Consider the following 22,554-nt stretch of genomic DNA (forward strand, 5'->3'; position numbering starts at 1 on the left):
GCGTGTAACCCTTAAACTTACTGCAGAGGACTGCAGAATCGGTATTAAAATATTAGGAAGTAATTAAGTTGCAACATGTTTATTCATTATTAAATAAATATTATGACATCCCTAAAAGTTTTCACTGCAGCTTGTACATAATTATCACCAACAACTTCGAGCTTGTCTTAAAATGAGATTATGTAATATAATTTCAAGACTAGTTTAAAGCAGGAACAGTATTAAACAGTTGTCATATAGATAAAATGTGCACCAACACGATTTTTGGATAAGATATTTAGCTATTTTTTTATAATTTATTATCCTGAGTCGTGAATGAAACTTGACCGCGACAAGTTATTACGTTATCAAACATTTTATTATATATTATAGAAACTTCTAAATGCACTAATTATATATTATTTTAACAGTTCTGTAAAATTATGTCTTCAACTGATACCATCATATATAATTGAACTATTATAGGTATTTAAATATGTAATTACATTCAGTGATTAACCGTTAACTACTGGTATCTTTTCAGCATATAACGTTTCTCATGGTAGATAGATTTATACTTCATAAGTTTCATACATTTCACTCGATCAAGTAGACTTGCTTTTAAAAAATAGCATATATGAAGTTAGTGAAAACTAAAATCGATATATTTTTGTAAGATACTATCACTTTTCAGTTATTTTTTATTGCTTTAGAAACAGTTTTGTATATTTACTAGCTCATTCGGTTTATGAATATTTGAAGTATACATTGATTTAAGAATGATTTTCAGCAGAAGGATTTGTATCCTTTATAACAATCTAACTACTTTTCAATCACGTAAAAGTCATAATTACCAGTGATGAAGATGGATACGTATAGATAACGTGCTTGTTAATTAAGCGTTTCATTAAATTAATGGCCTATCTCCATAATCATATCTTTTTCTTAATTGTTCTTTTTCCTGCAGACTATGTCGTTAAATTGTAGCATATATAACTCACACTCGCAGAATGCTGTGAATGATATACCTTATCTTGTTAGAAATCACAGACATAATAAACTGACTTGATTATACACGCACTTAAGTGTCTGATGTGGTTCATCCTGATACTAGATACTTATAAAAAAATGTAGTGAAAACGCTTCCAAACTGTTTTTCTAAGCATCAAATCAGTTTAACGGATAGCTGACATAAGATGTAGCCTTAGCTACTGAAAATATAATCTAAGATAAAACTAAACTGTTATATTTGAATCTTTATTAATTCAACACGATCTCTAACTGATAACCTAATTCAATTCGATCACTGCTTTATGTTTTATCTTTGACAGTGTAAATTCTTATGTTTTAACATTTTCTAGCTTTACACTAAAGCCCGGCATGGGCAGGTGGGTTAAGGCGTTTGACTCATATTCTGAGGGTCGTGGGTTCGAATCCCGGTCGCACCAAACATGGTTGCCCCTTTTAGCCGTGAGGGCGTTATAATGTGACTGTCAATCCCACTATTTGTTGGTAAAAGAGTAGCCCAAGAGTTGGCGGTGGGTGGTGATGACTAGCTGCCTTCCATCTAGTCTTACGCTGCTCAATTAGGGACGGCTAGCGCAGATAGCCCTCGGGTAGTTTGCGCGAAATTCAAAACAAACAAACTTTACACAAAATTCGAATAAAAGGAAGTTCTAAGTAATGAGATGTTGAGCCTAAGACCGAGTTCATATATTTTATTTCTATAAATAATATATATATATATATAATAAGTATTCTAAGTTGTTCGAGCAGCATATCTTCTGAAAATAATATTGCGTTTCACCGCTATGGTCCAATTCAAAATACTTCAACTAACTTTTACCACCAGTCACTAATGTAGTAAGATTTCAGAATATCTCTTATCTGTCTCCCAGAAATAACCTTGCAGAACATTTCAGACTGTTTGTTTGTTTATTTAATTTCGCACAAAGCTACACGAGAGCTATCTGTTCTGTACTAGCCGTCCCTAATTCAGCAGTGTAAGACTAGGGGGAAGGCAGCTAGTCATCACCACCCACCGCCAACTCTTGGGCTTCTTTTTCACCAACGAATAATTGGATTATTCGTCACATTATAACGCCTCAACGGCTGAAAATACTAGTATGTTTAGTGTGATGGGGACTGGAACCCGTGACCTACAAATTACAAGTTAAATGCCCTAACCACCTGCCCATGCTAAGCCCATTACCGTGGCGAAAGTAGTTTGACACCTTTCTAATATTACAGCACGAACAGGCTTTTGAATCTCGTATAACAATTACTCTTAAACCAAAGTCAAACCAGTTTAAATTGGCCTGCATTCCAACGTTACACAAACATTCTCTATTGTTACGTTTACACATCGCTATCCTAATCTTTACTGTTGTCTTTAAATTAAGATTTGTCGATCCATGTTAAACAGGAATTGATCATTCGTCTTGACCGTACTCTAATATTATTTACCTTAAATATGTTTGCAAAGCACAATGATACCTAAACTCCTTCGATCATGAATTTGAACATGTTCTGAAATCCAACAACTTATTATGTACAATGATTCAACTGTCCTCATTTTTTTATTAAAGATCTACAAGAGTGTTTTGTTGCACACCTGTTTCAAAGTTCACAGAAGATATGAATAATTGATTTCAAGCTGTGAAGAGTAATTACATATTCGCACGTTCAGTTATGTTTTATTTCTTGAGTACATTACGAACGAAAATGAAGTTGGGTGCGAATAGACAATATTTTACTGAAAGTTTCTAATAACTATTTTCTGTTAATAAAGTCATTCAATCAACTTGACACTCATTTATGCAGATGAACACCTTATCGCATATAAAGGCTTGTTTAGAATCTAAAAACGGTGGACTTAATAGAAGATCGTTGGAAGTTACACTAGTTAGTTTAGATAACTGATTGGGAACCTTTATATTAGCGTAATTTGTCTACTGGGCTACTAATACTATGCCTTACTACCATAATGGAAGCTGGAATACCAACTTCAGGAGGTAAGTTTAATTAACTTACTTATTCCCAACTGATAATACCTTATTATTATTTATTTTCTTCTTCGTTTCTTTGGAAAGCAGCTTTTTACACGTCTGCAGGCAGTGAAAAGTGATATAGATGTGGAACGTTGTGGGCTTGAGCGTCCATATCTCGCTTTCCTAATTTCTAATTTTATTCCTTTTATTATTTTATTATTATTCATGTGAGACTGACGAACGAAGATTAAGATTAAAAGACGCTGTATCTCCACCGCAGTTAATGTCCTATTCCACAGTTACCTCCAAAACGTAGGGTATACTTTACATCCCACATTACAGCCTATACCCTGGAGATCTTTTCGATAAGGGCAACAATTTTTTTTTAAATTTTTGTTTGGACTTGTTCATAACAAATTATCATCAGTCAGAGGTTTGAATTTTATGTTCTTAACACAGTCCTTCCATTTGGTTTGACTCTATTTAAAATGACTGTTAAATATTAATATTCTATATATTTATATACACACGAATATATAAATAACCTACGTTTAGACACATACATAGTCCATAAGAACAGAATTTAAAAGTCATAGTAAACTTATACATATTCTAGGGATATCTTATTCAATTCGATACTATTGTGAAACAACATTCAAAAATTTAAGATAAGTATATGGAATTCTTTATAGATGGTTTAAGCATTAACATTGTAGACTGACGTACATCACCTTACCCAATATGGCCCTGAAACAGAAAGTTCCACCTTTTGAGAGTTCTCGGGTTACAGGATTTTTATAATAATCACCAAGTTTTCTTGAACCTATGTGTTTTTCTGACATGATTAACAATACGTTATACATGTACATGTTTCGTTTTTTAAACCTTCTTGTACGTTTTATTGATATATAACTAACAGTTTTATTGTACACCATTATTTTTTAAAACTTTTCAAAGACTTTAGAAAAAAAATTCATATTCAGTAATTTGGTTTAATTTGAATTTCACTGAAAACTACACGATAGCTATCGTAGAGATCAATCCCCAATTTAACAGTGAAAAACCTAGTAGGAAAGCAGCTAGTCATCACCACCCTCCGCCAACTCTTAGGCTACTCTTTTACTAACGAATAATGGAATTGATCGTTACATTATAACACTCTCACCTCTGTGAGAGAAAGCATATTTGATGGGACGGGTTATAATTCAGTAAATAATTATATTTCTCAAGTGACTTGATGTTTCTTATGCTCCGTCTCTCAATGAATATATTTTATTTCTTTGTATTGTTGAGGTAGTGGAATCTCCTATTGTTTATTTGATTCATCAAAAAGTTTCGAACTTTAAAACGAAACTGTGATTTATAACAATTTCACTAGGAGCGCTATAAACATCATCAAACAGACTTTGTGATGTATCATTTTTCCCTTTGTTAGAAAGTCAATACCTTCAAAATTCTTCACAAAAGTGAAAAGTAAAATCATCTGCAATATATCCTTTGAATTTCATGCAAAACTAGACTACTTAAGTTTTAAAGGAATTGGCTAGAGAAAGGGAAATTATTCAGCTCCACCTTCTTCTAGCTTTTTAGCTATTTTTATTCCAACGAATAATAGGATTAACCATTACCTTAGAACGCCACCACGGCTGAAAGAGCGAGTCTTTTCAGTGAAGAATTTGAAACCAGCTATCTACAGTTTGCCATATTTATCATGCTAGGTCTGTATCACTAGGATACCCTAATTACCAGAAAATCGAACTCGCAGTCTACAAATTATGATTCTCTAGCTCCAGTCACTAGGATTAACATACTTATATATACGATAGAAAATTCCTTATTATCACCTTTCAGTTAAGTAAAGATTTATTTTAAAAGTAAGGATTTCAAAAGTTGTGTTTAGTTCTGTTCAACGAAACTAAGATAGCAGATTCAGTTAAAGTGTTTTAATACTCATTTGAGGTTGTCCATGTGCATTTCTTTTAATAGATCCTTGTTATTTAGAAAGTTAAGTCCTCTTTTTCATCTCCGTTATAATGGTATCTAACTTTTTGCAAGTATTTGATAATTCTACAGGTATTCATACTTTTCTATGTTAATATGAACTAATACAATTCATTTGAAATTCGATACTTTTTCACATAGTACAAATCTATGAATATTATAATCTTTACTCTCCTTCCTAAATTTCATAAACATTAAATTAAGATAGGTTTATTGAACCAATTTTAACTTTCTTCTCCATAAAAGTAGTGAAACCTGTATATACTTTTCGTCTCCAAGTGAAAGGTACTAAAAATAAATAAATTCGCAAAATAAGAACCACAAAAAGTATTACCACTTTATTTATTTATATATTTGTTGTTGAATTTCGTGCATAATTACTCGAGGGCTATCTGTTATAGTCCTGCCCCCTTATAGTCCATATATTCCTGCCCCCCGCTAATACAGCGGAAAGTCTACGGATTTACAACGTTAAAATCAGGGGTTTGATTTTCCCCTCGGTGGGTTCAGCAGATAGCTTGATGTGGCTTTGCTATAAGAAAAACATAAAAACACATAGTTATTCCTAATTCAGAAATAATATACAGAAAGGAAGACAAATCTTGGACTGCTGTTATTGAACAGTTGGATTGACTGTTACATTGTAACAGCCCACAGCTAAAATGAAGAGCATGTTCCATGACGGGATTGAGCCTGCAATCCATAGATTACAAATCTAGAGCTCTAATCACTAAGAATACCATTCTGATATATATAATAAATTAGATACTTTATTTTATAAAGACAAAATTCCTTGTAGTATTTAAATATACTGAGTTTTAAATTTTATCAACATTTTTCTTGTTTTGTAATTTTATTTATATTTAACATAAGCTTATCTAGTCTACAAACCAGCGTCTGAAGAATCTGGGTTAATATAATTTGGAAAACGGAACTGAACGACTTAGTCTAAGATACAAATAATTTTATTGTGCTCTATCAAATTTCACAACTGAAATTAAGTGTTTGTAGCTTACTCTTCTAACGAATTCGTATTTATTCAGCTTCGTTCCAATTACCCTCAAAGAAAGTTTAGTACTACATATTATGAATTCCATTTTTGACTGTAGATTTAGAATCAGATTAACAGTAAAAGCGCTTATTCAATCTTGTAATGTTGCATCTTAATTAAATTCAGAAAATGTTGGAAACTTTGAACGACTAAAACTCTCGTCTGTCTTACAGTTCGATTCCATAGTTAACGAATTTTTCTTTGAGATCTCCGAAAAGACGCGGATCTGCCTTAGAAGCTTTTGTATAACAGTAAGCTTAAGCCTTTAGAATCAGTGCTTCTGAATCACTGAGATGGATACTTCTCAGTATCCAGTAAACTTTCCAACCAAAGAATCCATTAAGAATTCTACAAATACAAAGATAAACAATATTTCTTTTTAAGCCAGACTCAGAGCTAAAAAATATCATAGTATTAAGTAGTTTCCCAAGTCTGATTTCTCACTTTGTTTGGATTACCCTGGTTTTATCCATTATGACTTTTTTATCATCATTTAATATTTTAAACTATTACTTTGCTCTTAAGTCATGGATTTTTCTTTGTATCTATGAAAATTAAAATTTTCGTTATTTATTCATAAAGTCACTGTCATAATGGATAAGCAACTATGATAAAAACAAACAAAAATACAAAACAACTAAACAAAATAATTATTCATATGCTAAACTAAAGATAGAATAATTGGAATATGCATAATTGGAAATTTTTATTATGAATAACTTGGTACTTGGGAGTTAACTAAATATCTAGTGGAATTATATTTAGAATAATCAAAGCCAACTAAAAAAGGGGGCTTGAAGTGCAAAACGGAATTACTTCGTGAGCATATGTAGAATTTTTTCTTTTGTTTATTTTTGCCAAAAAGAATATAAACTTTCTCCGTCGAGAGCTAAGACATCCAATGCGGGATAAAATATTATAATATCCTTTGCAATACAAATGAATCGGTAAAGACAAGCTAGGCAAATTGTTAAAACCTCATATTTAAATTTTCTAGTCATGAATGCTCCATATGTAGACCAATCATAAAAACCATATTGTTCTTCATGCATATAAATTTGTACCTCATGACTTATACAATAAATCATTTGACTATAAAAGATGGTGTAATAATGTTAATATTTATTTTCACTTTATTTACTTATCTTTCTAAACTAAAGTTCTTGTCTTGTGTATATGATTTATTTTTCTTTGGTGAAAATTGTTTGTTTATTGAATTTCCCACAAAGCTACAGAAGACTAGCCTCTCCTTATTTGAAAGTGATAGACTAGAGGCAAAACTTCTAGTAAAAACTTCCAGGCCCAGCTATCTGGTTTCTCTTAACCAAAAACAGAGGGATTGACCGTTACATTGTACGCCATTTCAGTTGAAAAATTGAAGCAGTATTATTATTGTTAGTAGTAATGAGAGGACAAATTCAGAAATGAACACATTCACGAAAAAAATAAACGAGGATGAATAGATGGTCTATTAATAATATGTCACTTTTTTGTCCATTTTAAAGCAGATTTACTTTTGGAAAACTTAAACGACTTTTACATGTTTTTCACCTAATAATATATAAGATATGTCAAATGTTCAATGTTCTTATGCTACGCTGCATACAATGAACGGAATAACTCAAATAAGTGAAAATATAAGGTTATAGAAGCATAAGTGAGTTTAAAATAAGTTTTTTTGCTTTTACATGACATATAAAATAAGTCAGACAAGATATGACATTAGACTTCTCAGTACATAGCCGATTATTTAACGCTCTGGAACTATCAGTCGTGTTATATCTGAACAGATTCTAAACAAAATGCATTAGATAGTAATATAAATCCATTTTAGAAAGACAACACGCACAAACACCTCCCGATCAACCACATGTGCATATACCGATTCCCTATTCTTATGTGATAAAAGCTGCCACGCCCTCTACAGTACTAGGTGTTTGCTTCATAGCGCATGATAACCATGTTTCTTGAAAGGTTTCGGTCCCAAGACACGCAGGTTATGATTCTAGCGTTTTTACCACCAGGCTGTGTCAAACTATTAGATTTAAATAAAAAAATTTTCAGATGTGCTTAAATGTTCATTTTAAGTGTTTAAATTAGCCCATATTAAAGTGTAAGTTGATCTAAAATTACTTTAACATAATATGTTCTTGAATGTATGTGCTTAAGGAGCGTTATTTATTTGATTTATATATATATATATATATATATATATATCATTTTTAGCCATGAATAACAGTCGAGTCAATTGACATTTGTAAATTTAAATATCAAAAATTTCAATCGCAAATTTATGATCTGGAGTTCATCCACCGTCATGATATTCAACCACTTAACACCTGATTTGTATATGATCTCACTAATGTGAGATCGAAACAGGTCGTAATACAAAACGTAACAGAACAAAATATTTAATATTACTCTAGCATTGGATGTTCCACTTGAAATACCAAGTCTCTTATTATGGAAAGTGCTTTAATTTCAATTGTCTTAACGAGTAAATCTGATTCTTACTTACTGCAGATACATCAGTCACTGACTACAACAAATATGTTTTCGAACACGTAGCAATAACTTTCGATGTTGACATCGATTTGCTTAATTACTATGTGTTTTTCACATATGTTATTATTTATTGGTTTCTTTATCTTTAAAATTTTGCAAAAAACTACACAAACAGCTAAGTAGCCGTCTCTTATTTTGAACTGTTAAACTAGGAGAAACACATTTAGTCAACAGCAAGCAAAACTACCTCTTTAGTTAATATGCCTAAGCGAAAAGAGGAATTTGTTCATTACTTACATAATGCAATGTGCCACGAACCATTAACTCTCAGCTTTATGTCCGCAAAAGTTTAACTACTAGGCACGCCTTGCCTAACTTAAATGTTAATATCATTAAAATTGTCGTTTTTATAGAAATTAATTTAAGCAAAATTTTTTCATTAAGATGTTTAAGTTTGTTTACTCTTAACCGAAAATTACAGAACAGGTTATCTATACTGTCTCCATTGGAATCGAACAATGAACATTAGCATCATAAGCCTTTCAGATTACTCTTGAGCCATCTGATGGTTTCAGTAAGATAAAGGTAAGTATAAAAGGTGATATAACACGAGGTAAATCGACGATGAGGATTCGTCCAGGGAAAGGGAAGACTGTTTTCATGTCGTAGAAAGACAATTTCAGCAGAATATGACGAATAAATCTTAAAATGTGGAGATGCTAGTCTTTGTTTGTTTTGAATTTCGCGCAAACCTATTCGAGGGCTATCTGCGGTAGCCGTCCCTAATTTAGCAGTGTAAGACTAGAGGGAAGGCAGCTAGTCATCACCACCCACCGCCAACTCTTGGGCTACTTTTTACCAACGAATAGTGGGATTGACCATCACATAATAATACCCCCACGGCTAAAAGCGCGAGCATATTTGGTGCCACCGGGATTCGAACCCGCGATTCTCGGATTACGAGTCGAACGCCTTAACACACTTAGCCACACCAGGCCATGAGCTACTCGTCATGCTGGGGGGTCGGTTTTTAACTTACAGTAATGAAATTATCAAATTAATGAGATGTCCCCTGAACATTTCCTTCTCTAACTTGACGTTAAAAAACCGAATATTTCGAATAACTAGTATAGGAAAAGTTTAAGTATTCTGTTTACAAATAAGCCTTATAAATGAGTGCTGCGAGTTTAAATACTAAAGAAGATACTAGGTTTCGTTTCTTTGATCGAAAACTAACAAAATTGTCCTCAACATAGATTTTGGTAAACTATTGGTTTTAAGTTATCAGAGCAGTTGTTCAGCTAAGATTATCTATAATGGTTAAGAAAAGTACGAGCTAGGCTTGGTACTGGTGTGGACCCAGTACTTTCTATCAATTTAGTAATTTAGTTTACTATTGAACATAAAATATTTGTTTTTTGCAAAGTTAATAATTAAAGAGATATGATGTTCTTAGCCAAGTTGCACAGTGGTATGTCTGCAGACTTATACTGCTAAAAACCGACTTTCAATAGCAGTGGTGGGCAGAATACAAACATTCCTTTGTTTATCTTTGTGCTTAGTAAGAAACAAGAACAACTTAGCTAAACGACAAACTAGGTAATCCTCTGTAAAAGAGTTTTGTTTTGTTTTTCAAATAAATGTCGATTATCCAATCAAATGGAATGTGAATAAAATAGTTATGTCAAAGCTATGAAACATTCATAAGAAGGTGGCAGGATTTTTATCTAATTAACAAAAGAGAACGAATCCATGACAGTAAATTCATTAAATGTTAATTGTTTGTGAATATGTGAATATGCATGAGAGATTTGGGTACATTCTGGTGTGCATTCTGATTACTGAAAGGACAGAAGGATTTATTTCGTCCTGTCTTCTATTTCTTGAATAGTGATGAAGAGTATATTGTAAGTAACGGTGTTGATTTTTATAATGTAAATTAGAATGTTATTGTTTTATCAAGATAATCTGTTTTTCTAATAACACGACTGCTCTTCCTTACTGAGATTATGTGAAAACTCCTTCAGGGCTGGAGAGTCTTCCTACTTAAAGAAGAAATAACGGCGAGAGGAAGTATGATTATGAAAGTACAAGAGTCTTGAATTTATCAGGATCATAAATCAGTAGTTAAATTTATTATCTGCAAAACGTACCGTAGTTACTGAGAAATTAAGATATTTTCCAAAGACAAGTTCACAGGATTTAGTTAAACTGGCATCACTAATGTTGATAACTATTATTTTAATATCAGTACATTTTTCTTCTTTTACTTCATGTAATTTTTTCATTATTTTGTACTTTTTTGCAGGATCTATGTTTCGGTTTTTTACATCAAGACGAATTAGTAAAAATGATCAAAATGTTGCATGGAAATATTTATATGTATTATTATGCGCTTATTTGTTACATGGAAACAGTGAAATATGCATTATTGAAAATTTATTTGAAATACGAGCTATTTCTTAATTTTTCCATAAACTTTTACAAAAAAAAATACCATTACACTTCTAAATGATTTCAAAACAATGAGTAACTAATACTTTTTTTGAGTATGTTTACAAACTAGGGTTCGATTTTCTTTGGTGGAGTCAGCAGATAGCCTGATGTGGCTTTGATATAAGAAAAACACACACACGCTTACAAATTAAGTATTAGTTTATTACAAGTTACAGTTTTCATAATTAATGATGACAACATGTACGATAGTTATTGTTTATTTGTTTATTTTTAATATCGCGCAAAGCTACATAAGGGCTATCTGTGCCAGCCGTCCCTAATTTAGCAGTGTAAGACTAGCGGGAGTGCAGCTAGTCATCACCACCCACCGCCAACTCTTGAACTTCTCTTTTACCAACGAATAGTGGATTGACTGCACATTATAGCGTCCCCACGGGTGAAAGGGCAAGCACGTTTGGTGCAACGAGGATAGAACCTACGACCCTCAGATTACAAGTCGAACGTCTTAACCAAACCACCTGGCCATGCCAGGCCACCCCAGTTACTTACTGTTAAAACTTGTGGACTTGACAACTATAACACTACTCATCAAATCAATGACTTTATTTTATTAAAAAAACAAATTCAGAAATAATTTTACAATTTCCTTCAAATTCTGTTACGTGTGTGAAAATAAATGTTAAGATCGCCTAATTACTATTCCATACACATGTTTTACCTAAGGTGTTTGATAAGGCGTACGTGGCTACCTAACAAAAAGTATAGTTTATGACACACGCTATTAACTATTATGCTAATAAAGCCCAAACACTTAAGTGCTTTTCGAAAAATCATCTCTTTCTATCACAATCAAGAAAGGATGGAGGTAACTAATTCATCAGGATTTTATTATTTTTCCACTTATATGTTAAGTTGTGCTCCTCTATATATAGAAATCTTAGAATTTATTATTTTTCATTATTATGTTAACAGTTACTTAATGAAATATTAACCAGTTCCATTTACTGACTTTATTGTTCTAATTTTAACTTCCAATACTCTACTATAGAGACCATCTTTAATCAAATGAATATATTCAACTTTGAGAGATGATATGTTGCCTACAGTGCTACTTTATGTTTACATAGATGAAAATATACGACTTTCAGAGACGATATGTTATTTACAGTGTTACATTATATTCACATTAACATGTAGATATTGTTTTAGAGTTTAAATGTTTTACAATTTTTTCATTAAAATTTCATGCGCAACAGAATTGCAAAGCACATAAAATACAATGAATAACTGAAATAAAATTCTTAAAAAGTTAGCAGAAAGGATCACGTACAGAATCTATAATAGTTTCAAAACGAAATCCAAATCTCCAGAGTTTTATAATAGTTCAACATTATTCTATTCCCCTGAAGAGCAGTAGTGGTATATTCTAAAACGTCAAGTCTCTGGGTCTCTTTTGAAAACCACTGAAATAAAAATATTTACTATTGGTGTTTGATAATGATAACAAATAATAAAAGTCAAAACTTTTCTCAATTCATGTTATTGGATACAATTTTCTGAATACTTTGCATTTCAAAAGAGAATAGCTCTGAAGACGAGAAAGTTATCATAAAGTGTACAGTATGAACACATACTTCAGATGGATAGAACTTAACAGAAAATGAACTTGATACTTCTTTCTTAGAAGATTGTATTGGAGAATACTAAATTGTGATCTTAAAGTACATTAGTACAATATTTTGGTATAAATATGTTTTATCCTATTAAAAGAAAATTAACAGATAATTTTTAAAGTAATAAGACCTATACTTCAAACGAATATGTCAAAATGAGCATTGTGTGAATTAAACATTACTCAAATATATAATAATACACTTACATGACCCCTGGTGTCTCAATGGTAAGTTTGAAAGCTTAGGATGCTAAAACACAGGTATCAATGTCCGCATATGGTAGAGTACTGATAAAGTACTGACTGTCCTTTGTGTATAATTGTGCTATGTTATATATTATAATTTATCTTGGACAAGTTTCTGATTTATTATGTTACGTATATTATGTATTAAGAATTCAACTAAGTGGAAAGTTTAAATTGAATTTAGAAGTTAATTGAATGTCGATATGTGTCATTTTTTTATATTTACCGATAGGATTGATACACACGGTTTTCTTTGTTAACACAAATATAATTATTATACAGATAATAATACAATTGATAATAACGGTTATTATATGTAGTTATTACGAATATTGGCTTATGTGCAAAAGTTCTACAAACTTACAAACCATACTGAGTCTTCTGTTTGGTCTACAGCTAAATATTGTATCGACAGTCCAGGTCCACGACGAGCAAATTAATTCTGAGTTTATATTGTTACACTACGCTTAAACTAATTAGCTCTCCTTTCTTGGCTGGCCTCACACCGCTTACAAATTGACTTTTCACCAAGAAAGATAGATATCTAATGTCCTCGTAGAAATACGTTCTAAATTAATTCTCTGAAGTTGGACGGTTTAAAGTGTTCAAAGTCTATAAATGTTCCTGGCCAAGTTCTGTAGTTTTCCGATTAATAAACATCAGTTACAATTATATATAGGCTTCTGAGTGACGACGATTAAACGTTGCTGTGAACGTATTGTAACGTAGAATAGTAATATTATCTTACGTCACAACGTTAAAAATTCATAAAATTAAAAAAAACTAATTTACTCGATTATATTTTGTTTATCACAAGGAAATATGAGATTATAAACTATGCAGTTCTTTTTCATGACAAAATGAGCCTGGTATAAAAGAACGACTTAAAACCTAAACATTAGATGCCATGAGCTCAGACTTGTCGAAGGTGTCACCGGGATTCAACAGTTAAATATTTTTTTAAGAATAAAGAGATATTTTAAACCAAAAAAAATATATTTTTGGGTGTTATTTTTTCATCCACAGATTCGTTTTATGAGATTATTCAACCCATTGGTGACGATAGCAGTTGGACAGGTTATATCGTTCAATTGTTTTCTTATCATATCTTCTAGTTTAAAAAGCATTAGTTTATTTTAATGCGTAATGTAAGTATTATGTGTTCGTATTTAAACACGTTTGTTTAATTTTATCTGATTAACGTTAGTAACAGCTTATTTATTGTTAACATAATTTAATTATTAGGGCTAAATTAAACCTAAAGTAACATAAAGCTTACCAATGCTTTATCACCTGAAAAATATTGGGAGAATATTGTTTCCTTGTACATTGTACATTTCAAACTTGAGTCCAAACTTTCTGAAAAAAAGTGTAACATACGCGGTTAGTAACGGTACATTTAACAAATTTGATCGATATACTTTTTTTTTCTGAAAAAGAAACACTATGCGATGAAATAATAAGCATTCTATAACCTCATGTTTTTTATCTTTTTTATTAATTTGCCACTATAGTTAATTTAACTAATACGTCAGCGACTTACGAAATCTGAATTTAGTTTACCTAGTTTTTAACATCGGTACATTAGTTATTTTTTATTTCTTCAGTACATAACTGCTTTATAAAAAGATAGAATCTTTAATAGTTTAAAACATCCTCTAATTTAATTTATTTATTAAACTACGTTTTTCTCCTTATCACATATTTTCTTCATTTATTTGATATACGTAGAGTGAAAGTTTTTGTTGTTTATCTAGATATTTGCATAATTTAACTGGCTCCTCTTTTTCGGTAACGGTTATTTTATTAAACCTTATCTTTCTATTGTACAGTTTTTAGATACGTAGTCTCTGTTTTTATTTAATTTAGTTTCAAATTTGGCTCTAGATTAATTGAGTTTTTGAGTCCATCAGTGAATTTCGATTGTGGACGAAACATTTTAACTTGTAATTTTAAGCTATTTTTAAATAAATTAAATGTCTAGCAGAAAACTAAATATCACGATAAAAGTTTTATTTTCCTTGTATGAAAAAAAATTATTCGCGTTTTGAACATGTTGTGTACAATTTTACTTTTAGCAATATATGAAAATAACCTGAAATTTATATGCAAAAACGGCTCGTTTGGGCTGAGAAAACACTTTACATAGAAGAGCGAACAACGTTTCGACCTTCTTCGGTCATCGTCAGGTTCACAAAGAAAGAGGTAACTGACCGGAAGCTGACCACATGTTTGAAAGGGGTTGTGTAACTGTGTGTCGAAATGTAGAGGGCGGTATTAGATGTTTGAATATATAATTTTATTTATTATATTAATATAGGTATAAAGGCGTTCCTTTATATTGGTTTATTTTGGGTTTAAGTTGTTGTATAAGTAAGGCTTCTTTAATTTTACGTTTGTTTATGTTTGTTTCTTTATTTAGTATTTGAGTGTTTTTTATGGTTATGTTGTGTTTATTTGACTTGCAGTGTTCGAAAACGTGTGAAGGTGACTTTTTATGTTCTTTGAATCTGGTTTCCATTTTTCTACTTGTTTCTCCAATATAGAAGTCGTGGCAGTTTTCACATTGTATTTTATAAATAATGTTGGTGTGGTGTTTGTCAGTGTAGTTTTTAAATAGTATAGACCTCAGTTTTGTGCCGGGTTTTTGAATAAATTTGGTATTAACTGGAATGTCATATTTTGTTACTAGTTTTTGCCAAATGTTGGTTATTTGTCTGCTGATGTCGGGAGTATATGGTATGCAGCAGTATATGGTTTCGTGATTTTTTTATTCGTGAGATATATTTACTTTTTTTGGTTGATTTTGCTTTCTGTCTAGGTGTGTGCGTATAATGTTTTCTACGGTTTGTGGAGGAAACTTATTGATGTTGATAAAGTATTGTTTTATTTTGTCTAATTCATCGTTAATTTTATCTGGTGAGCATATAGGTCAAATATGACATTCCAATTAATACCAAATTTATTCAAAAACCCGGCACAAAACTGAGGTCTATACTATGTAAAAACTACACTGACAAACACCACACCAACATTATTTATAAAATACAATGTGAAAACTGCCACGACTTCTATATTGGAGAAACAAGTAGAAAAATGGAAACCAGATTCAAAGAACATAAAAAGTCACCTTCACACGTTTTCGAACACTGCAAGTCAAATAAACACAACATAACCATAAAAAACACTCAAATACTAAATAAAGAAACAAACATAAACAAACGTAAAATTAAAGAAGCCTTACTTATACAACAACTTAAACCCAAAATAAACCAATATAAAGGAACGCCTTTATACCTATATTAATATAATAAATAAAATTATATATTCAAACATCTAATACCGCCCTCTACATTTCGACACACAGTTACACAACCCCTTTCAAACATGTGGTCAGCTTCCGGTCAGTTACCTCTTTCTTTGTGAACCTGACGATGACCGAAGAAGGTCGAAACGTTGTTCGCTCTTCTATGTAAAGTGTTTTCTCAGCCCAAACGAGCCGTTTTTGCATATAAATTTCTCAACAAGTGGGTTTCTCGTCATCACTGATGAAAATAACCTGGTTTGATATAAAGGTATTGTGAAATAATAATCAATAATGACTAGAAAATCCACTTGTAGAGAAAAATATATATGTAAAAACGTCTGGTTTCGGTTGAGAAAATTTTATGTAGAGGAGTGAACAACGTTTCGAACTTCTTCGGTCATCGTCAGGTTCACAAAGAAAGATAAAGGTAACTGACCGATAGCTGACCACATTTTGAAGGTGGTTGTATCACTGAGTGTAGGATTGTAGAGGGCGTGCTCAGATGTTTGATTATATTTATTAATATTGGTATGAAGGTGTTCCTTTGTGTTGGTGAAATTTTATTGAATTACGAGACAAATGTTCAGGACGTGCATTAAAATTATTTACTTGGAATTGTATTTTTTCGTAATCTGAGGTCTTAGTAACGTTGTTTGTTGATCAACTTTATGCGAATTAAAATACTTTCGTAATCATCATACATAATTAACTTGTTTTATCATAACTGGTAGTGCTTTTGAACTGGATAATATCTGATTCACATTTTGAAGGCTGTCACAGAAATATAGTAAATGTTGTATAACAGCAATTTTCAACATGATAATCGTCTCTTTATTTCAGTGAAAGTTTCAAATTTACACCATAATTTATACAGTACTTATCACAACTGTACGTAATAACTTTAGCGTTGGGGTTTCAACTTAATAAGAAATCTTTTATAAGGGAAAAACTAGGATTTATTTAATAGCTTGCTAGTTTTTTAAATAAAAAAAGAATTTCAGTTAATTTTATGATTTAAAACTTTTAAACAATTTGCAATAAAACATCTTTTAACATATAGTACGTCAAATCAGTTGGAAGATGTAATTTTCATTATTTTAAAGAATCGTGCACAATTGTAATGAATGATTAACACGTTCACTATCTTTTAGACTTATACTATTTACTTTTTACCAAATACCACAAAGTGCGGATCGGATTTATACATTATTCATTAATATTTTTGAACTGATAACAGTTACTAAGAACTTCTTTAAGACTGCATAAGTCAGCATAGACCTAAGTATTAGCATATTCCGCTACTTTAGTCACAGTAAAATAGGTTACAGATCTATTTGAAAATATTAGAAACTGGATCACACGTATTAACAAAACTCACGCTACTCTTACACTGAATATACTAAACCTAAGGACTAGAGTAGTGTTTTATTTGTATTTGCATTTTGGGTTTTATGTGGTCCACGAGCCTGAAATTTCTCAAAATAACATCTGTTTCAAAAAATAACTTTACCACGTTAATGTATACTGCCTGTGTTTTGTTTAGTCTGAAATATCTGAAACGTTTTAAAGCACAAATAAGAATATATATAGAAAGAGTTGCAAGTTATTCGTCCTCTTTTAAAAACGTCACACAGTTACCTAGTGCCTAACAATAGTGATATCTCTAAGAATTTTCTCACAACAGTAAAATCTTACATAAAAAAATAATAAAGAATAATTTGACATACCAACATGAAAACTATAAATAGTTTTCATTTTGACGTGCTAATTTATTCTTTATTATCTTTGTTGTTGTTTTGAATTAAGCACAAAGCTATACAATGGGCCGTCTGCTCTCTGCCCACCACATATAGCGAAACAAAGTTTTTAGCGTTGTAATTCCGCAAACTTACCGCTGAGCCACTGGGGGAAGGGGCTTATTATCTCTTATTAAAGTGTTCTTCTCTCATTTTGCGAAAAAAACATTTATTTAAACATATTTTAACACGTTTCTCCCTAGGGAATGAATGATACTTCTCTAAGAACTAGTTTTCTCACTAAACTTATTTCGCATTTTCAGACTTTGCTTTAAAAGGTTTGAATAATTATGCATTCATTTTTTATTTTCAAAAATACTTTATAAATATACATTTATACAGTTTCTCTATTATTTCTACTTATTTTCGTGCATGTACATTATAACAAACAATTGAGTATTCTCTGATTTCGTATTAGTTTTCTGAAGCGTTTTCTTATTCATATCTCATTATAACATTCCTTTTACACACATATATATAATTAGTGTCTTTGCTTTTCTGAATTAATATTGCTAAGAGCAAAAATAATCTTATTTTTACAAAAGTGGCCACAACGCTACGACTCTTAGATGTACAGGTTCCAACAGCTGTCAACAGCAATGACCCCGTGTGGTTAAATTGTACATATGACTTAGAATCTGATGAGTTATACTCAGTGAAGTGGTATAAAAATAACGTTGAGTTCTACCGGTATTTACCAAGTGATGATCCTCCAGCACAGAAGTACAACCTACTAGGTGTCTATGTAGATGTGAGTAAAAACCCTTTTTTAATTTCCTTTAATATATTGTGTGTTTTTTTTTAAATTAGAAATAAAACTGTTATATTTTCTAATTATATTTCGGGATAGCATGAAATGGTCTAGAAAGTAATATCGAAGTTTTAATACCGTAACTACGGAATGTCAGACCTTTTACTGCTAAGATATAATTTATTCTATTATACCGTTGCATTTACTTAGTTCTGATCTAATAACTGGAATAATTTACCAACTGAACATAATAAAGATGCTTTGCAGCTGTTTATCTGTCTTGAGATTGAAACTTCTTCTAATTATCGAAAATAACCAGATAACGCTTAATAATCTCCTATGAACTACATTAAAGTTATACATTAACACTTAACTTTCTCAGAGATATCATTTTCTGTCTTTAATATTTGTTGCCCTAGTAAAATTAATTTACTAGAATTACAATGTGCGTGTTCGTGGTAGATTTACAAATGAGTCTTATCTTACGTAACAGAAAATAATAACAGTACCAAAGGACTTAAGAAACTTCCGCTAATTTACAACGTAAGGCTAAATGAATAATATTACAAGACCACTGTATTATTGCTATCATTTTTATTGTTGTAACGTTTAAATGTAAAAATCGGCTAGAATATAAAAGGATAAAAATCAACCATACATACCACTGACCACGCACACGTTAACTAAAGATTAATGAGACTATCACATTCAACCGATACAATCAAGTTTAATACTGAAGTTTCCTCATTTAACATTTTGTAGTTGAGTTAATTACTATAAAACTGTATTGATAGAAGTGACTTTTATTAATATTTTATACCCGATGTTATATACTTGTGAGTATCATCAATTCTTTCATGTTTGTTATACTGGCGCAGATTGCCCTCAAATAACTTTAGGCGAAATTAAAAAAAAAACAAATGCTGTTATACTGTTACGAATAATTTCAGTCAAGCGATTAGACCTCGCTAGTAAATATGATAGGTTTCCAGTTCATTACATTATTACGTTATCGGCAGGTTTCGCTATTTATTTTGACTGCGTCTACAAAATGTTTACATCAAAATTAATGTAAGTTTGAAATACAAAATATATGAACCGAGTTAATGTTGAACAAGGTATAAAGTAAAAACAAAACAAAACATGAATGAACTTTTACTTTTGTTTCTGATAGGAATAAAACCCTATTGATTTAATATTTAGTGTCTAAGAGTTATGTTTATCATAGTGCATACACTACTAATAATAGCTTTTATTTTTAAAGTAATTAGAGACAAATTATTTCGTAACTGTTTGTAACTTTAGGAATTTATAAGTTACAGAGTTACAATGTGTACCAGAGACAGATAAGTAAACTTTAAAAAGTAGTTATTGAAAAGTAATAAAACTGTCGTTTTATCTTTACAAAAAATGATCTTAAATTTGTTTTATAGAAAATACAAAACTAGATTTTGATGTTTTATTTTGAAAATCTGATATATGACACAGTTGTGGCAATCGTTGTCATTGTTAACAGTTTACACAATGATCTCAGTCTAATTACAATTAGTAACCGAATTTCGTATTACTATTAGGTACTTATTATCACCTAATTCATATCCTATGTTTCTGCTGCTAATCCACTTCATTTATCAAATCAGTTATAAGAATGACTGTATACAATATGATTTACGATGACAAGATATGCGGGCTGTTAATCGTTTATGTACTAGCGGACTTGTTTCTCGTTGGTTCTAGAACGGCTGGTAAGATTCATGTCACGGTTTGTCTAGTGGTATCTGTAGCCAGCGGTTGTCAACATTTTAAACATAACAAAATGTGGCCCTTATCTAAAAGTACATATGACGTTTTGTGAGAAATCTGTACTTCATGAAGGAAATAGTTATCATTTTCGAATTTAGCATACAGGAATTACCGTCGAAAATGTAAACATTGAAAATAAAACCATTGCACACCTCTGTAATTAACTTATATTTTTTTGCGTATTCCTGAACATTGGCTTCTTATTTCTAATGTTTTAGCTTAGGTCCGGCATGGCCAAGCGTGTTAAGGCGTGCGACTCGTACTCTGAGGGTCGCGGGTTCGCATCACCGTCGCGACAAACATGCTCACCCTTTCAGTCGTAGCGGCGTTATAATGTGACGGACAGTCCCACTATTCGTTGGTAAAAGAGGAGCCCAAGAGTTGGCGGCGGGTGGCGATGACTAGCCGCCTTCCCTCTAGTCTTGCACTGCTAAATTAGGGACGGCTAGCACAGATAGCGCTCGAGTAGCTTTGTGCGAAAAACAAACAAAATGTTTTGCCTTTTTGAAATTCGCGCAAAGCTATTCGAGGGCTATCTGCGCTTGTCGTCCCTAATTTAGCAGTGGAAAGACAGCTAGTCATCAACACCTACCGTCAACTCTTGGGCTACTCTTTTACCAATGAATAGTGAGATTGACCGTCACATTATAACGCCCCCACGGCTGAAAGAGGCGCGCATGTTTTGTGTGACGAGGATTCGAATCCGCTACCCTGAGATTACGAGTCGAGTGTCTTAGCCATCTGGCCATGTTAAGCCCATTTCTATTGTATTAGAATCCATATTCACAAGTGATGTTCTAAATGGTGTTTTTGTTTGATGTACATTAACTATAATAGTCTTGTGTTTTGATTTTCTACTTTTTGCACATCTTCCCATTTTTTGCGTTATGAAATATGGTTATGTGCTTATAATTTTAAATATTTTTTTTAAGTTTGTCTCCTTTATTTGTTCTTTGTCAGGGGTTTAAGCACGCCCTCTACATTCCGACACTCAGTTACACAACCCCTTTCAAACATGTGGTCAGCTTCCGATCAGTTACCTCTCTCTTTCTTTGTGAACCTGACGATGACCGAAGAAGGTCGAAACGTTGTTCGCTCTTCTACGTAAAATATTTTATCAACCCAAGCGAGCCGTTTTTACATATATATTTTTCTCTACAAGTGGGTTTTCTCGACATCACAGATGTACCATTCTGTCAAACAGGTGTATCTATAACGCGCTGGTGTTCTATGAATGATTTTATTACTCTAACTTTGCAACGTTTTGAATGCTTCAATATCATTTTAACTGTTGTTGAGATTTAATAAGAATCGACACAAGAAATATGTTTTTAACATTTAGTAAGCCTAACTCTTCAAACCTATTCTGACGAGATGCACATATATTATAGAAAACTCACAATCGTCGAAACAGCTGGGTCTATTTCCTAACGTAAAGAATTTTTCTTTTTCAGTTACAATGTTATACACTTTATATACACTCCTTTATCGGACACGATTGTCACTTTTACACGATACATAAATGAAATATAATAAAATATTATGAGCGTAAATCTTACTGGACTTTGAATGTACGAACTAGAACTCCAACTTTAAACACAATAGAAACCCTAGTAAAAATCAACATGTTACTTTCTACAGTGTACAGTAATGTAAGAAATAAACAAACAATATTTGACAATATTGAAAATATTTGTCATACATCTTTGTTTAGAAATAAACACAGGTGAGCTCATTTGCATATTTTTTAGTGTTATAGGTGAAAGGTTTTATAATTCACGGACGAAAAAGTAAAAGTGAAAACGTGGTTTATAACGTCTAAGTTTGTCCTTTTCAGGGTAATAAATGTAATAATACAACACAATGAGAAAAAATTAATCACTCGCTTAGAGTTAGATTAATAGATAAAGTTTGAACAGATTTGTTACGCAAGCTTAAAATTCGAATTACATATCCATTAGTTTCATTTTCATCTAGGAAATGTGAACACAAAGTT

The 22,554-nt window shown here is 31.6% G+C and overlaps 1 protein-coding gene across 3 annotated transcripts in view; it reads left to right on the top strand.

The window, feature by feature from the left end:
- LOC143255335 (uncharacterized) overlaps positions 1-22,554 on the top strand; it is a 59,099-nt gene that overhangs the window by 15,171 nt on the left and 21,374 nt on the right. For all 3 annotated transcript variants that reach the window (XR_013030557.1, XM_076510822.1, XM_076510823.1), the window contains exon 2: positions 18,550-18,755. Coding sequence is in view for 2 of the 3 variants with exons in the window: in XM_076510822.1 (XP_076366937.1) it covers positions 18,550-18,755 (206 nt within the window). In the remaining variant the exon portion in view is untranslated. The remainder of the gene's footprint in view (positions 1-18,549; positions 18,756-22,554) is intronic.

Source organism: Tachypleus tridentatus, chromosome 7 (assembly GCF_004210375.1).
Source record: "Tachypleus tridentatus isolate NWPU-2018 chromosome 7, ASM421037v1, whole genome shotgun sequence".
In the NCBI taxonomy this organism is placed as follows: domain Eukaryota; kingdom Metazoa; phylum Arthropoda; class Merostomata; order Xiphosura; family Limulidae; genus Tachypleus; species Tachypleus tridentatus.